This window comes from Drosophila willistoni, assembly GCF_018902025.1.
Source record: "Drosophila willistoni isolate 14030-0811.24 chromosome 2L unlocalized genomic scaffold, UCI_dwil_1.1 Seg168, whole genome shotgun sequence".
In the NCBI taxonomy this organism is placed as follows: domain Eukaryota; kingdom Metazoa; phylum Arthropoda; class Insecta; order Diptera; family Drosophilidae; genus Drosophila; species Drosophila willistoni.
The window spans coordinates 14,555,818-14,571,008 of NW_025814047.1; the positions used below are offsets into that span (position 1 = coordinate 14,555,818).

General features: G+C 37.6%; 1 protein-coding gene across 8 annotated transcripts in view; it reads left to right on the top strand.

Moving 5' to 3' along the window:
• The first annotated feature begins 391 nt into the window (after positions 1-391).
• Positions 392-15,191, top strand: part of LOC6653161 (membralin) — a 128,641-nt gene continuing 113,841 nt past the window's right edge. For 2 of the 8 annotated variants that reach the window (XR_006953946.1, XM_047009927.1), the window contains exons 1-6: positions 392-700; positions 751-830; positions 921-1,067; positions 1,128-1,220; positions 1,281-1,480; positions 1,546-1,711. Coding sequence is in view for 7 of the 8 variants with exons in the window: in XM_047009927.1 (XP_046865883.1) it covers positions 626-700; positions 751-830; positions 921-1,067; positions 1,128-1,220; positions 1,281-1,480; positions 1,546-1,711 (761 nt within the window). In the remaining variant the exon portion in view is untranslated. Of the gene's footprint in view, positions 701-750; positions 831-920; positions 1,068-1,127; positions 1,221-1,280; positions 1,481-1,545; positions 1,712-12,113; positions 12,205-14,263; positions 14,296-15,191 lie in introns of those variants that run through there. The other 6 variants (XM_047009928.1, XM_047009929.1, XM_047009925.1 and 3 more) reach the window with 4 other exon arrangements.

Here is a 15,191-nt window from a genome sequence, read left to right on the forward strand (position 1 = left end):
ACAGTGAATATTGCTGCAGCCGTCAATCCCCTCCCTCCTGCCCCACCACCTGAAGCAGTGCGTCTGGAGGAGCAGATGAGAGTACTATTGGGCCGCCTACAGCTTTAGTTATTTGAATTCATATTCTGCATTGGAGCATTCCATTTGCTCATCTGAGGAGTAGCAGTTAGATTTTTTTGTGTGTTATAACTGTCAGTAATTACTAATATTGGTTTTCCCCTATGCATTACAAGACAAATGGATGATGGCATTGAAATACTGTTTCACAGCTACTTTTATATCCGACCGTTCCCCGAAAATGGAATTTGTGGGAACTGTGTATTAAAGTTGAGATTTTTACCTATTTCATTGTTGCTATTTGTCTTTAATTTGATTACTTATTGGGGATACATTGATTGATGTTAAATATTAATGCGAGGAAGTTTGATAGTACAACTTTTCTAGTAGGTAAATCGAGTGAATCATTTATTAGGTTGTTCCATAGATGCGCAATTTGAATATCACATCAAAGTAGTTACCAAAATTTGGCAAACATCATTTGGAGATCATTTTGCGAAAACGCGAAATCTACTTACATGTGTATATACAAATAAGGAAAACCTAAGCCCGACCTGTAGACACAATCATGGCTGATATTGCTGTTGCGAATGCAATCAATCGCCTGCCTGGAGTTATTGGTGATGGAGAGGGTGGTAGACAGGTAAATAATACCTACATATGTTTCACATTATTAAGGTTTTTTTTTTCTAGAACGTAATGAATATGCGGGATCGTTTATTTCACGCAATTTATTTCCGTGCAGCAGCTACGTATGCGGAGTTAGTGCCACGGTAAGGTAACTTGACCTAGTTTTATGTTTTGCCTTATAACATTTTTTTTTGTTTTATACATGAACACATGCGATAAATGGGTTAACACAGGAAGGTGCAACTGTTTATTGAATACTTGCTGTTGGCCAAAGCTTTATTATTTTTTTTAACATTGATCTACGTGCACAATGCTTTTATTAAAAATCCATGCACTTGCCTACAGATCGTGAACAATTGGCCAAGAGAAGGAGTTGTCAGGTTATTATATACTTACCTTTTTAGATTTTTGGAATTCAACTAATGATGTCTAATACATAGAGTCGAAATCATACCTCGTTTGGCAGAGAAGCGAAGAATTTGGCAGGAAATCAAACGTGATCAGCATTTACTGCGATCAATCAAGAAGTCATAGTGAGCGGACATGAGTATGTGTACTTAAAAACATATACTAATTTATTTCTTTTATTATAGTTATTATGGTTTGGGACCCCAAACTCGAGCTAATTATTTAAAGCTTAAGCGCTACGATGCCGTTTTGCGCAGCTTGGGCAAGTACACACATTCATCTTCTGTTTATACGAACGATAGCCTATATTATTATTTCGACGTCGTCAATATTTTGGATAATTATGATTATCCAAGTGCTATACAGCTCATGACTAAGGATAATGGTAAATTGTCAATACACAGACGGTTTTTTCTTACATTAAGACAATTCATAATTTTTTTATTCTAGATGATCAGTATATAGTAGAATATTCTTTGGAATATGGGTATCTTCGCCTCTCCTCGGCTACAAGGAAGCGTTTAAATATTCCCGTTTTAACGGTTCAATTGGACCCTAGTACAAATCCTTGTTTTGGAGACAGAATATCTCGTTATCTGTTAAAACGGCTATTAGGGTAAGTGGAAACCGTATTAGATCGATTTTTTTCGGCTTAGTATAAATTGATGCTACAAAACGTCGTCAAAAAGACCTCAAGAATTACAGACGAAAACCCAAGATTACTATTGCCGCCAGTTCATCTTACAAGGGGAACTTCAAGTATGCGATTTTGATGAGTTTTGGATGTGTTGTAGAACACTCCATGATTTGAGGATATGTTAAATATTTCGGCGCACTATTCTAAGTTTTCCTAAAAATTTATAATTTTCCTGAAAACTATAGTTTCGGTGACTTATAGGTAAAATGCCGAGAGGACTTCAAGCAGCTAGGCGGGTAGAGGACATTCCTGAAATTGACAAAACTCTGGTTCGACCCCCCATTGTGCATGTCCACTTGTCATCCCAGATATTGAAGGAAATGCTCAAGTATGATGCTAGGTTCCCTTCAAAGTTAACAGAAGAGAAATTGCTTATTAAAAATGTTTAATTTGTTTGTTTCTTTCAAATTGATTTGAACTTGGTATGTATTTGCACAAAGGTATTTATTAACATGTTAATGGTGTTGAAAAAATTTGTGTACCTCATATTTTTATGCTTTATATCAATAAATGTAAAGGCAGAAATTAATTCGTATATTTTGGGGTGTTCTAAAACATATCCAATATTCATCAAAATCGGGAATTCGAATACCTGAAGTTAGATAATCTAGATCTACAACCTCTTCAAAGAATACACATGTATCTATCTATAATATAAAGATTTTAGAAAGACTGCGCTATAAACTATTGTCCAGATGGAAAGGGGGGCATTTGTTCAAACCCACCTGTTCAAAAAAAACGTCAAAAGCTGACAAGATGACATTTACGGGTCATTATCTAAACACAATTATCGGCCCGCATACACATACAGTGTATGTAGCGTTACGTCTATGTGTGTATGCATGTGCTCTTCCGCTTTCAAACAATGTAGTACGAGCGTAAGTCCATCGCGTAAGTCCATCGCGGAATATTTTATTGTTGCCATAGAAACGTAAACTCATTGCCATCACTTAACGCTCCGAAAATTAAATGGCTCGAAGAAGGAGAGAGACGCAAGATTGGAGAGAATGTGTACAATGTACAATTTGGGTTAAGAAGTTTTCGAAAGTTTTGGAAAAGGAAGCAACATATTTAGATAGGTTACTCTGAAAACTGCCAAGGCTTAACGGCTTTACAACCCTGTCACAAATACTGTAGTAGTATCCCGAGATGTTGCGTTTTTTGAGCACAAGAAAGAGTTGATGCACGATCGGGAATAATCATGTGAGTCAGATATGGTAATCTTTCAGCCGGGTGAAAAATTTAATTGCGAGCACAAATGCGTTTGATATGAAGGCCACCCCTCTGTCACTTATGATCAACTCGGGAAATCCAAAACTGTCGGTCCATTCTTTGAGCCTTTTAACTACTTCTTCTTGATCTGTGGACTTACGAATTTTGAAAAACCATCTACCATTACCAAAATAAAATTTGTACTTCTTGAAGGAGTTGTGTTCATGGGTCCCCAATGTAAAGTATGCAGCGGTGTATCCCTCTTTATTATACAATGCAAATGTCCTTTTTTACCCAACTGTCTATTATGAACTATACATTTTATGCAGTTCACAATCGCTCTCGATACTTTACTTTCCAAATGCGGTATCCCGTACTGTGGTTAGATAGTGTGCATTGTGTGCGCGTCAAAAAATGTCCAACCTACCATTAGCCCATTAACTTTAACTGCTTCGAAAAACAAACCACCTTTCACGTTGAAGTTCTTATATGGTTGCTATATTAGAATCTCCATAATGGCGATAATATGCTCATCTGTCTGCTGTGCCTTCTTTAAACGCGCTGTTATTTTATCTTTTACTACTAAGCACAACTGCTGGTAACGGCTTCAACAGTCCACGTGCTGCATCTTAACTGCTGATCGGTGGTTTACCTTCAGATTGAAATCTTGTAGATTTCATTGCTGGAGCGGCGGTCTTATGGAAATCAAAGAAGCAAAACCTGGTAGCACGACGGCCGAGAATGTAGTAGAAAGTGCTACGTATTACGTACAGCAGCCACAGAAGCTGTATAAATTAGAAAGCTGATCAACGAGATCGGGAATTGAGCCGATCTCGAAACAGCTAATTTATAGCGACAATCAGAGAACACAATGCCTTGCTAAAGATGCTAAATTTCATTCACCTAGCAAGCATATTGAAATTAAATATCATTTTACAAGGGAAATGTAAAGGCTTCGCGTTGAAAAGGAGGGTTAAAAATGTGTATGTAAAAACCGCAGTATGTCTATCTCTTTTTTATTATTCTCCAAATGCTCCAATCTGTGAATTGTAGAGGACATTCTTTCATTTCTGCTTTACATTCGTTTTTGGCAGCGAATATTCTTATGTATATTTCAGTCTTTAATACACCTACGCACCGACGAACAGACGGATATGGCTATATCAACTTAACTTCTAATGCTCATCAATATATATATTTTATGGGGTTGGTAACGACTCCTTGTCTGCGTAACAAAGATCTGACCAAATTAAAAAGAAAACTCTTTTGTAAGCAAAAACTTTTGCATACCGCGCGTTTGCAAAGGGCGAGACCAATAAATCAACAATTGAACAAGAACTTATTGCTGTTAGTTCTTAGTTCTGGTCTATACCATATTTTAGACCATACATATATGGAAACAAATTTTTGGTAAAAAGTCACCATTGTCCACTGTCATACCTATATTTTATGAAAAACCCATCATCAAAACTAACGAGAATGAGGCTAGATTTAGAGGAATACGATTTCCCTGTAAAACTACGCAGCCGATGCATTGTCTCTTATAAATTTCAATGATATAAAATCAATCCAGCATCAGGCTCAAAATATGCTACGAGTAACCACACGATTACATAGTAAAGAACCGTCACATATTAAAGAGCTATCACTGAGACGACTCAGTCAAAAGAAGTCAATAAACGTGCTCGAATTCAAAATTCGATAAAAAAAAATAATTCTGGGAAAGAAACTAGTTTACACGTTTGACCATGCTATAAATGAAAGAATCGATTTAGATAAATTTAACAGAGCTTAAAAAAGTAGCTGATAGCACTGGTCTGAGAAGATCGCTAGACGACAATTTTTATAACAGCTGCAGCATTACAGACTTCAAAATTAAAAGATACAAAATAAAAAATTTAAGTATAGCCCTCACTCCCAGATTGAAAACCATTATTAATGACGACGAAAAGCTTGCAATAATGCGTAAATATCACGATGATCCCAACTGGGGCGGCCACCCAGGAATGTCGCGATTCTTAGCAAAATTACAAAATCATGTCCGCTAGAAAAATATGCGCAAAGATATTGTTCAATATGTAAAAAATTGCAAACATTGACAGCTAGATAATTCACAACGACACACAAAGCAACCTATGGTTATAACACCAACACCTCAAAATGCTTTTGATGTATATAGTGTTACTTGACACAGTAGGACCACTTCCAAAATCGGAAGACGTGTACCAATATGCGGTCACAGCCATCTGCGACTTAACAAAATAATTAGTAAGCATTCCTGTACAAACTAAAAGTGCCAAAGACAAAGAAAGCTATTTTTGAAAAAGTAATCTTGACGTATGGCGGCCCTATCAAGAAAATAATTACTGATTTGGGCACCGAATATTAAAATCAGGTAGCTTCAGAACTATATAAGCTTCTAGAAATTTAACAATTCACTTCCACATCATATCACCATCAAGCTTTAGGAACCATCGAACGAAATCATAGAACATTCAATGAATATCTTAGAATGTATATTTCTTCAGATAAAACGGATTGGGATACATGGCTTGAATATTATACTTAATGCTACAATACCACGCCATCAACAGTGCATGAGCACTGTCCCTTCGACTTAATTTTTGAAGAAATACCCATCCCCTATAGTTTTATGACATCCAATGAGATAGATCCAGTCTATAACCTTGAGGCTTACGACAAAGAAGTTAAATTTAGATTACAACGTGCACGTAAAAGAGTTCAAATATTAGTAGAAAAACACATGGTAGTCAATCAAAATATATATAATAAGAATGTAAATACTATTGAAATATCGATAGGAGATCTAGTACTTGGAAGGAATGAATCAGGACATAAGCTAGATAATAGATGCAAAGGGCCCTATAAGATAGTTACCATAGATAGAAAAAAACAGAGGGCCGGGGGTAACTTCGACCGCGTCAAAGTTTGTATAGCCTTGCAACTTATTTGGTAACTCTTTCCTTACATATAGCCATCAAAGTGGAAATACGGTTTATCTAAAAAGGATAATGTTTGCGAAAGAACGGCCTACAATCTTAGCATAAAAAATAACGAAGATATTGATCAAAGTCACTGTTTTCCACCGATTGTTCCTATGAGATCTATATGATATAGTCACCCGATCTTTATCAAATTTGGCACAGTCATTAATAGATATATTAAACTAACAAATGTTTAATTTGAAAGCAATCGCGTTAAAAGTAGCGAAGTTATTTCCAAAAATTCATTGTTTTCAGCTGATCGTTCCTATGGGAGCTATATGATATAGTTACCCGTTTTTTATCAAATTTGGCACAGTTGTTTATAGGTATAATAAATTCACCAATATTTGATTTCACGACAATAGCTCAGAAAATAACGAACTTATTGAGAAAAGTCACTGTTCGTGACTTTGCCGTTTATATGGGAGCTATATGATATAGTGGTCCGATCCGGCTGAATCCTGCAGTATTCAGCTCTGTATCTCTTACGGTCTAGGAGTTTGCGTTGATCCAGACGGACGGTCGGACATAGCTATTTGAACTTGTCTCGTCGTGCTGATCAAATATATGTATGGTCGGAAATGCTTCCTTCTATGCGTTGCACACTTCTGACCGAAATTTATATACCCTTTTTGCTAGGGTATAATAATAACTGCGAAATAGATAAAAATTATAACAACAAAAATAAAATAGAGTAAAAGTTCATTTAAATAGCTAACAAAGCTAACATCGGCTATGCCGAAGTTAATATACCCTTGCAGTCCTTGGTAATAATAATTTTACATGTTCAAAATTTGTTTTCTGCAACTCAATTCATCAATATACAAACAAAACAATTTTACTCTCTATTTTACAATTTGTTGTTCTTCTTCCCTCATTCCCAAAGCAAAGCAACGCACGCATACACATACAATTTATGTAGCGTTGCGTCTGTGTGTGTATGCATGTACTCTGTTGATGACGAAAGACGTAGTAGACAGCAAGCAGCGCTGTCGGCAGAGCCGATTATTTTATTGACTGTAACTTGTGTTATATCCCTCCAGTACCAAATGTCCCCGGTCGACAATGTCGCCGCATCGTCGACTATACCGACGTCGGCAGAATTAAACCATCCGCGGACATACCGTCGACTTTGGTGCTCAGTTGTCCCGATTTTCCTTATTGGCTAGGCCATCTAATGTTAAATGTCGCCGCAACTCAAATGAGCGTGTCGCCGCTATGTCCCCCAAGACAGCGGACATGTCCCCGCAAACTCGACGGAGAGTCTCCGCAGACGCGTACTGCAGGGATTTATCCGATCACATTCAAATTTTGGGATCTGGGGTTTTATATCCAATATTAACACATATGTAAATTTCATAGCATACTCCGATTTTTATGAAAACGTTTCTTCTAGTTCTTCTAGAGCTATATAATATAGTGGTCCGATCCTGATGGTTTTCATACTTTATTTTTCCTGGGTAATAAAAAACGCCGAACAAAAATTTCAGCCCGATAGCTCTTAAGACGGCTGAGTAAAACGCATTCGCACAGACGGACGGACGGACAGACGGACATGGCTATATCAACTCAGCTTCTTATGCTTAAAGTATATATCAAGAATATATATACTTTATGGGGTCGGAAACGTCTTCTTCTGTGCGTTACAAACATCTGACCAATTTTATAATACCCTCTGCAAGGGTATAAAAATACAATTCCGCATAAAATGAAAACATTTTTTTTTTTGCTCTAAAAATCCTCTATAGTTTTAAGAATCTTTTACACTTTACATCATATCGGTATTCGAATTAGTTCCGAAGTTACAGCGTTTAGCGAAGTGAGCGCGGCCGAGTCGGCCCCGACGCGGTACATTTTTTTCTTTTGCGTTTTTCTCGAAACTACTTTTTTTGAACCGGGGTGTCAAATATCTCCGAATCTACTGGACCGATTTGGCTTAAATTTTTACCACATATTCTTTACAGTGTTGGGTATCCGCCCACGTAGGATTTTTTTGATTTAAGGTCCTGTTGTTGTCCTGTAAGTTACGAATTTTTTTAGCCAAAAATGTTCTCCGAAAAAGAGCGTTTTTTGTTCAAACAGCCGCCATTTTGCCAAAAACAATTAAAAAAAAAAAATCCTACGTGGGCGGATAGCCATAGCCTTCCTGAATAACAAGATTTTTTTTTTGGATTTTTCGGGTGATGTTTAGCCGAGAAATTTGACACCCCACCTGCAAGGATTTACAAATCATGGTGGCACTTGCCGGCCCATATCTCCGCCATTTTGTTTTAAAATACATTTTTATTTTCAATAAATATTCTTTAAAGTACCTTCAATCTGTGTATAATAAAAGTTTTTTCCTAAATTGTATACTGGCCGCACAGCAATAATTCATTTTTTCACATGTTTTTTGGACCTCAGGGGTGGCGTAACCCCTTAAAGGATTAACAAAAATTTTTTTTTTGACTTACATTTAAAAAGTTAATAGTTTTAGAAAACATGCTTTGCTGGCTGAGATTAATTATTTAGCGAATTAATATAACTAACGGTTGGTTTTCTATAATATTGTATTCCGATATATTTCGATTTCGATATTATTATTATGTTCAAAGGTGTATCGTTTGTTATAATGTTTTTCTTGCTCTATTATATCTACATATATGGCCATAAGCGCCATTTTTTGTATATCGGAATGTTGTTGAAGTTTATAGTGAGATATATGTTGTGACAGTCTAGTTTTTAGCCTCATCTGGTTTCCCTGTTCAATGAAAAACGTTAGTAAGTATTTCGTGATTTAGTTATTATATATTTATTATTAGTAGGTAAAACATAATTGGGTGGACTTCGGAGCGAGAATACAAAGGTAGAGATGGGGGCCAATGACACAGCGATGCACACCGGATGTGCGTTATCCAACGTTGACCTCAAAATTGCTAGGGGCTGGGTTTGCTGCAGCGGGAGTCGGCGTTAAAGATCCTCAAGGTTGTCTGCTTTTTACCATTGTGCCTTGGTATTTGGGAGCATCTCTTTATTCCATATACCATCAAAAGAACCAATGGTACCTATGTATAGACGATAACATGGTGTACCGCCGGCATTGGGTCTTCTGGCAACTACCAGCTTTGCTTAGTTCCTAGTTTTTTTTTTAAAGTTGCTTAGCTCGTCGTAGCTGCAACTCCGTGAATTGCATTGTTATTGGCACTGGTTTTGCTAAAGTTCTTAAATCGCACAAATGACAATTTCATTTTGTCTGACGTAGCGATACGGTGAACTGTTATTCGGATAGCAGAACTCCTGACCGTACTCGTCGGTCCAGACTTCTTGATAGTGACACTTATTATATTATCGCCATAGGTTACTGCGAGTTCAATTGGTCCAGTGGTGGCAAAAATCCACTGATTTTTATGATACATGTTTGTGTATTGTATCTAACAAGCTAATGATTTTGTGTTTTTGAATAGTTGGAATTTACAATTGCTATTAGCCGTAAACGATGTTTGTTTAACAAAATAAATATAATGCTCATTGTTGAGCTGATGGCATCGTTCCAAATCTGCTCTAGAGAGCCCAATGTATTGATTCTCTTCTTTGTTGACAGCAATAAAGGAAATTTTAATGTTCATAATTACAATCCCATGAGTTCCAAATGCTGGAATGGGTACCAGGTTATACAGTTGCACTAGTGAAAACTGCTCCCCTAATCGCCCAGATCATTCCATCAAAGCTAATGTTTTTGCTTCTTTTTTTTTTTTGTTCTCTCTTCTTTGTGCTTGTGCTCAGCTAGTTGCAATCAAATTGTAACGCCGCCTCTCGAAGCGTGGCTTATAAAATTTTCTGCTTTGTCTGTGTCTAAGCGTGAGCTTGGCTTAATGCGCTGGACTGGCCCATCTTTGGCCAGCCAGCAGCTTGATTTTAACCGTATGTACAGGAATCTTCGTGTAAAGATTTTTTCTTTAAACAAATTAGGCAAACTTCGGAGAAGTTGCCATACAAATTTACCCTTGAGTTGCCTCATAAGCAGTCGCCAGCACTCTATTACATCGTCTCCCATTTTACTTTCGCCTACACCATCTTCTTGTCCCTCTTTATGCTCTTCTTTTCAGATTGAAGTACCCACTACAAGCCCTGGTGTACCTCAATCTATCCCTCACGGGAACTCTGATCAATCCCAGGATCATGCTGGCTCTCAATCACTTGCGGATCCCAATGCTCCTCCGCCTCCACTAACTGTAGTGCCTCATCGCAAACAATTATTTATCTCTAGGCTTGCTCCAGATACTTGTGAGTCGTCTGTGGCAGCTTACATTGGTAATATATGCCCTGCTAAAGTTTTAATTCAAAAGTTTAAGTTTTCTAGGTCTCGCAAGATTTCCTCTTTTAAAATTACAGTACCAAATGAGTATTTCTCAGCTATGGTTGACCCTAATTTTTGGCCAGCGGGCCTAGTTGTACACGAGTTTGCGCCCACCTTCCTAATTTATCTTCTGCTTCAAAAAACTAATAATGTCTAGTCTTTGCATTCATTATCAAAATGTAAGAGGACTTCTTATCAAGCTCTCGAAACTGTTCTGTGATAGCCAAACCTTTTCGGCTGACATAGTAGCTTTTTCTGATAATATACCTAGTTGCATACTTAAAATGTGTTGGATTTCCTTATCTAAGCCTTTATCTCGGTTATTCTTTATATCGAGTGAGACTTGTAGCTTTCCTGATATTTGGAAGAAGTCTTCTATTATATCGCTTTTTAAAAAGGGTAGCAAATCGGATGTTTCTAACTTCCGTGGCATTGCCAAACTTTCGGCAATACCTAAGCTGTTTGAGAAAATTATTACGTCTTCCCTTCAACACCTATCCAGATCCACTATTTCTCCTTGTCAGCATGGCTTCATGAAAGGTCGTCGTCGCTTACCAACCTTTTAAAATTGACTACCCTTGTACACCATGGCTTCCGTAAAAAGTGTCAAACTGATGTTATTTATACTGACTTTAGTAAGGCTTTCGATACGGTTGATCATTCTATGCTTCTCGCGAAACTTAACATCATTAGTTTTTCCCCGAAACTATTGGCTTGATTAAAGTCGTATCTTATTGGCAGAACCCAAAAGGTGTCTTTTCGTTCCTCGATATCTAAAACTGTTCGAGTTACGTAAGATGTACCCCAAGGCAGTCACTGGGCCCATTGTTATTTACATTGTTTATAAATGATTTGCCTTTGGCCTTGGCTCACGCGTGCTCATGTTTGCGGATGACGTCAAGATTTGCTATTTCTATAATGATCCTTCTTTCCAACAGTACTTGCATTTATTTTCTATTGTTGACAGAGCATGCAGTCTTCTTGGCTTCATGAAACGTTGGGCCAAAGAATTTGATGATCCCTATGTAACAAAGGTTTTATACACTTCGTTAGTTCGCCCTATTCTAGAATATTGCTCGCCAGTGTGGAACCCTCAATATTATGTTCACCAGCGTAGTATTGAATCGGTTCAGAAATTGGGACCCGAGTCTTCGCCTACCTTTTTATTCTGACAGACTTCTTCTTATTAATCTTCCTTCACTTTACAACCGTAGGCTCGTATTTGGCATTCTCTATCTCCATAAACTAGTCAACAGCAAAGTCATTTTTACTAATTTACTAGATACGCTATATTTTTCTGTTCCCTCACGTCGGACCAGAAACTTGTTTCCTATTCACCTTAGTAGATGTCTGACTAACTACTCTCATCACGAACCTTTTCGTGTTTTTTGCCAATCTTTTAACAACCTTTCTCACCTTATTTCGCCTCATCTTTTTGTCACTTCTCTTCGCGCTATACTTTTTAATCATCTTCAACGAAACCAATGAAAATTTTCTGGACTTGGATTGGTTGCAACTCATCCCTGACCACACTGGCTGTGAATCGGAGCATAGCTGGCACTTGTGCAAATAAAACACGTCTACCGGATCGGGGATGTTTAGTTGTGTATAAGGCTAAGCTCACATTCTTCAATTAATTGCTATCTGTTTTTAGCTTAAGCTTTTTCGTAGTCTGCTGTGTTAGTTGACGTAAATAAATAAACATTAAAGTAATATTTTAATGACAGTGCTCTAGAAGACAATTTTTCCTTTTATTTTGTTTTTTCAGTGCCAAGTATTCCAGACACTTTGTCCCTAAATATGGCGCTGATGTGGTTCCATACGTCACCATTTTGAATCGATAAAACTTTGGTTATTAACTTGGATCCTCGCTCCACACAATCATCTGATTGAATTGATCGGCATGGTTTATCCATACTTGTCGGTACATTTTTTCAATATCCGCGGTGAACATATATTTGTGTGTCCTAAACCGTAGTAGAATTGAGAAAAGCTGACTCTGTACAACTGGTCGAAGATATAAAATGTCGTTCAGAGATTTTCCAGATGAAATTTTACCCTTAGCTTTGTGGTGGTACTCTCTGGTTTTAACACACGGTGATGCGGGATAAAGTAATGGTTCTTCAGAATTTGGTCTACCATACCTGCTACATAAGTCCAAGCTGTTCATATTCTGACATAAACTTCACATATTCCTTTTTGATAACAGGGCTCATTTGCAGCTCTAGAGATATGAATCTTCTTATGGCCACCTTCCGAGATTCTTCAAGGGATGAAGCCTCTTCAGCAATTAGTCGATTGTCAGCTGCCGTGTTCAGGTTATCGAGAAAAAACTTTTTGCAATACTCTTCCTCCGGACTCCTGTAACTTTTTATTGGCTCTAGTGTGTTTAGCTGCCAAAATCTTTCTAGAGATTCTTCTGGACTGCTGATGCCATACATACAACCATACAACTAACACACCATATATGTGGTTGAAGCTGATGTTGACATATTAATTCTGCCAGCAACAATCCATCCAAATTCTGAATTTTATAATGTTGGACGGTTTCGATTGCCCGTCTTCTCTCTGGTAGCAGTACAGCATAGTGATCATAAGCTCCCAACAGCATATAAATCTTTCCTGGTTTATCAAATATTGTATCCGCTAATTGAATGTTGCCCTGTACTGCGAATTTGTTATGTGGGTTAGTCACCTATTATGTGTGGCAATACAAATAACTTAACTATAATTGCGAACTTATTCGTGGTTTATCACCCACTCCATTTATGTGTACATGAGTCTTGTTGATTTTTAACGATAGCTTTACCAATCTCTCTGAGACGAAAATTAATTGCTTGTGATCCGCTATCAAGTAGTGCTCAAAATTCTCCTTTTCGTTCATTGATCTCTTTAACCACAACCTTGTCTAGAGAGTATTTTCTGCCAATTCCATACGCGGAAGCTGCAGACGCAGATGTAGTTCTTTGGCAGCCTGATTCTAATTGCAACATTGTGTTAGGTTTTCACGCATTTGAAACATCCTCTTCAAGAGCAATTTTTTGCAACATGGTCAGACTTAAGGCAATTGACACACAATTTGCATCTCTGCACCCAATTAACCCGCTATGATGTGGACTTTATCTTAAACTTCTTACATTGGAAGAGCTTGTGCTTTGATTTCTCACAGAAAGCACAGGTACTGTTTGTCCTTGATGCTGCTGCGCATGTCTTCCTTATTTAATGTGTGATCTATTGTGATTTTTGTTTCTTGCTTCTCCAATCGCCTCCAATGTTCGAAAGCGCTGTTCCAAAAATGATAGGAAATCTTTCATTTCCTGAAGATCTTTTGTACTAGAGTGAGATTGCTCATACAAAGCGTGGTTGCATCTGTTTAGGTTCCATGTCATGTGAAACATTATGACAGCATCTGACTATTCCATATTGACGAATACATTTTTTGACGTTTGCAACGATTCATAATTTTTATATAAAAATTGAGTCATTTCCCACATTAGGGTGATCAAACAGCTTTATCAGTATGGCAGTTACTAAAACTCCTTTGTTATTAAAACGTTTCTGCCAAGCAGTGTTGTAGTTGGCTTCTGTTAATGCCATATATTCTTGATCAGCATCAACAGCCGAGTCGATCTAGCCATGTTTTTCTGTCCGTTCGTCCGTATGAACACCTAGATCTCGGAAACTATAAGAGCTAGAGCCACCAAACTTGGTACGTGGTCTCGTGTATATGTACAGTTATCGCAATTTGAAAAACTCGATTATATTCCGTAATTTTCTACCTTGTGCAATCAAATTTGGCGCACTTAAATTTAATTCTAATATCCAGCAAAATACCAAATTTGGTCAAAATCCTTATTGAACTAAAGGAGTTTAAAAAATCAACTAAATATTGGCGTTTTCTGAACTTTAGCGGAATACAACTAGCAAGGATCAATGCCGGACTACACTAGGTAGGTAAAATAATTACCTATCAGATGTAAGTTACGAGTCTTAGTTACGACTCTTAAGTACGAGCCTGGTTCATGGATGCGAGTCTGGTCCCTACTCGGGAGCCAGCTATGAGTCTATCATACGTGTCTCCCTGTCGGGGTGTGGCATTGTGATCCTTCGGATACACATGGGAGATGACACACAAGACTCTTTCATTAACCACTAGTTTACCATGAAACTAATTACACAGAAGCTTCGATTTTTAGTTATAATTTGTTTATTAATCACTTGAATGTACTTCTGGTTCCCAGGCCAGACTAAGACTAAAACTACCCCAGTGATCGGGGCCTTAAATATACCTCAACAGGGCTGATCAACGTCTATTGATCGTACTGTGGCCTATGTTGAGAGTATGTCACTCTTCCGATGAAGTCAGTAGAAATGGGTTGGTTACAAAGGTGAATGGAAAAGTGCTTATGCTATGCGATAGGAAGTTAATATTGGGTCAAGCGTTAAAGTGCTTACTCTAGGTATAGGAAGTCATTAATGGAACAAGTGAATAGTGTGGATTAATATGGGTCACAATGTACTTCCTAGGGTTATGGGATGTGTGTGTTGTCAACGTGACTTTTAATAAGAACGGGTATACTACCCGTAACTCATTCAGCAGTTTCTGGTATTGCGTCTCGTCTTGCTGCATCATAGTTGGTCGGTGTGCAGGGTAGGACTCGGCGTAAAACGCGTGTGCTAACTTGTATATGATCCCAATCGCCGCAGGTATACGGAATAAGAGCGCATGCATGTCGCGATGTAAATTGTGCGTTGTTAATTATGTAACATTCCACAATAATGTATTAAAAATACTACTTGACTAAATCTTAGAAATGTTCGATTTTTATTTTCGTTATAGTTTCCT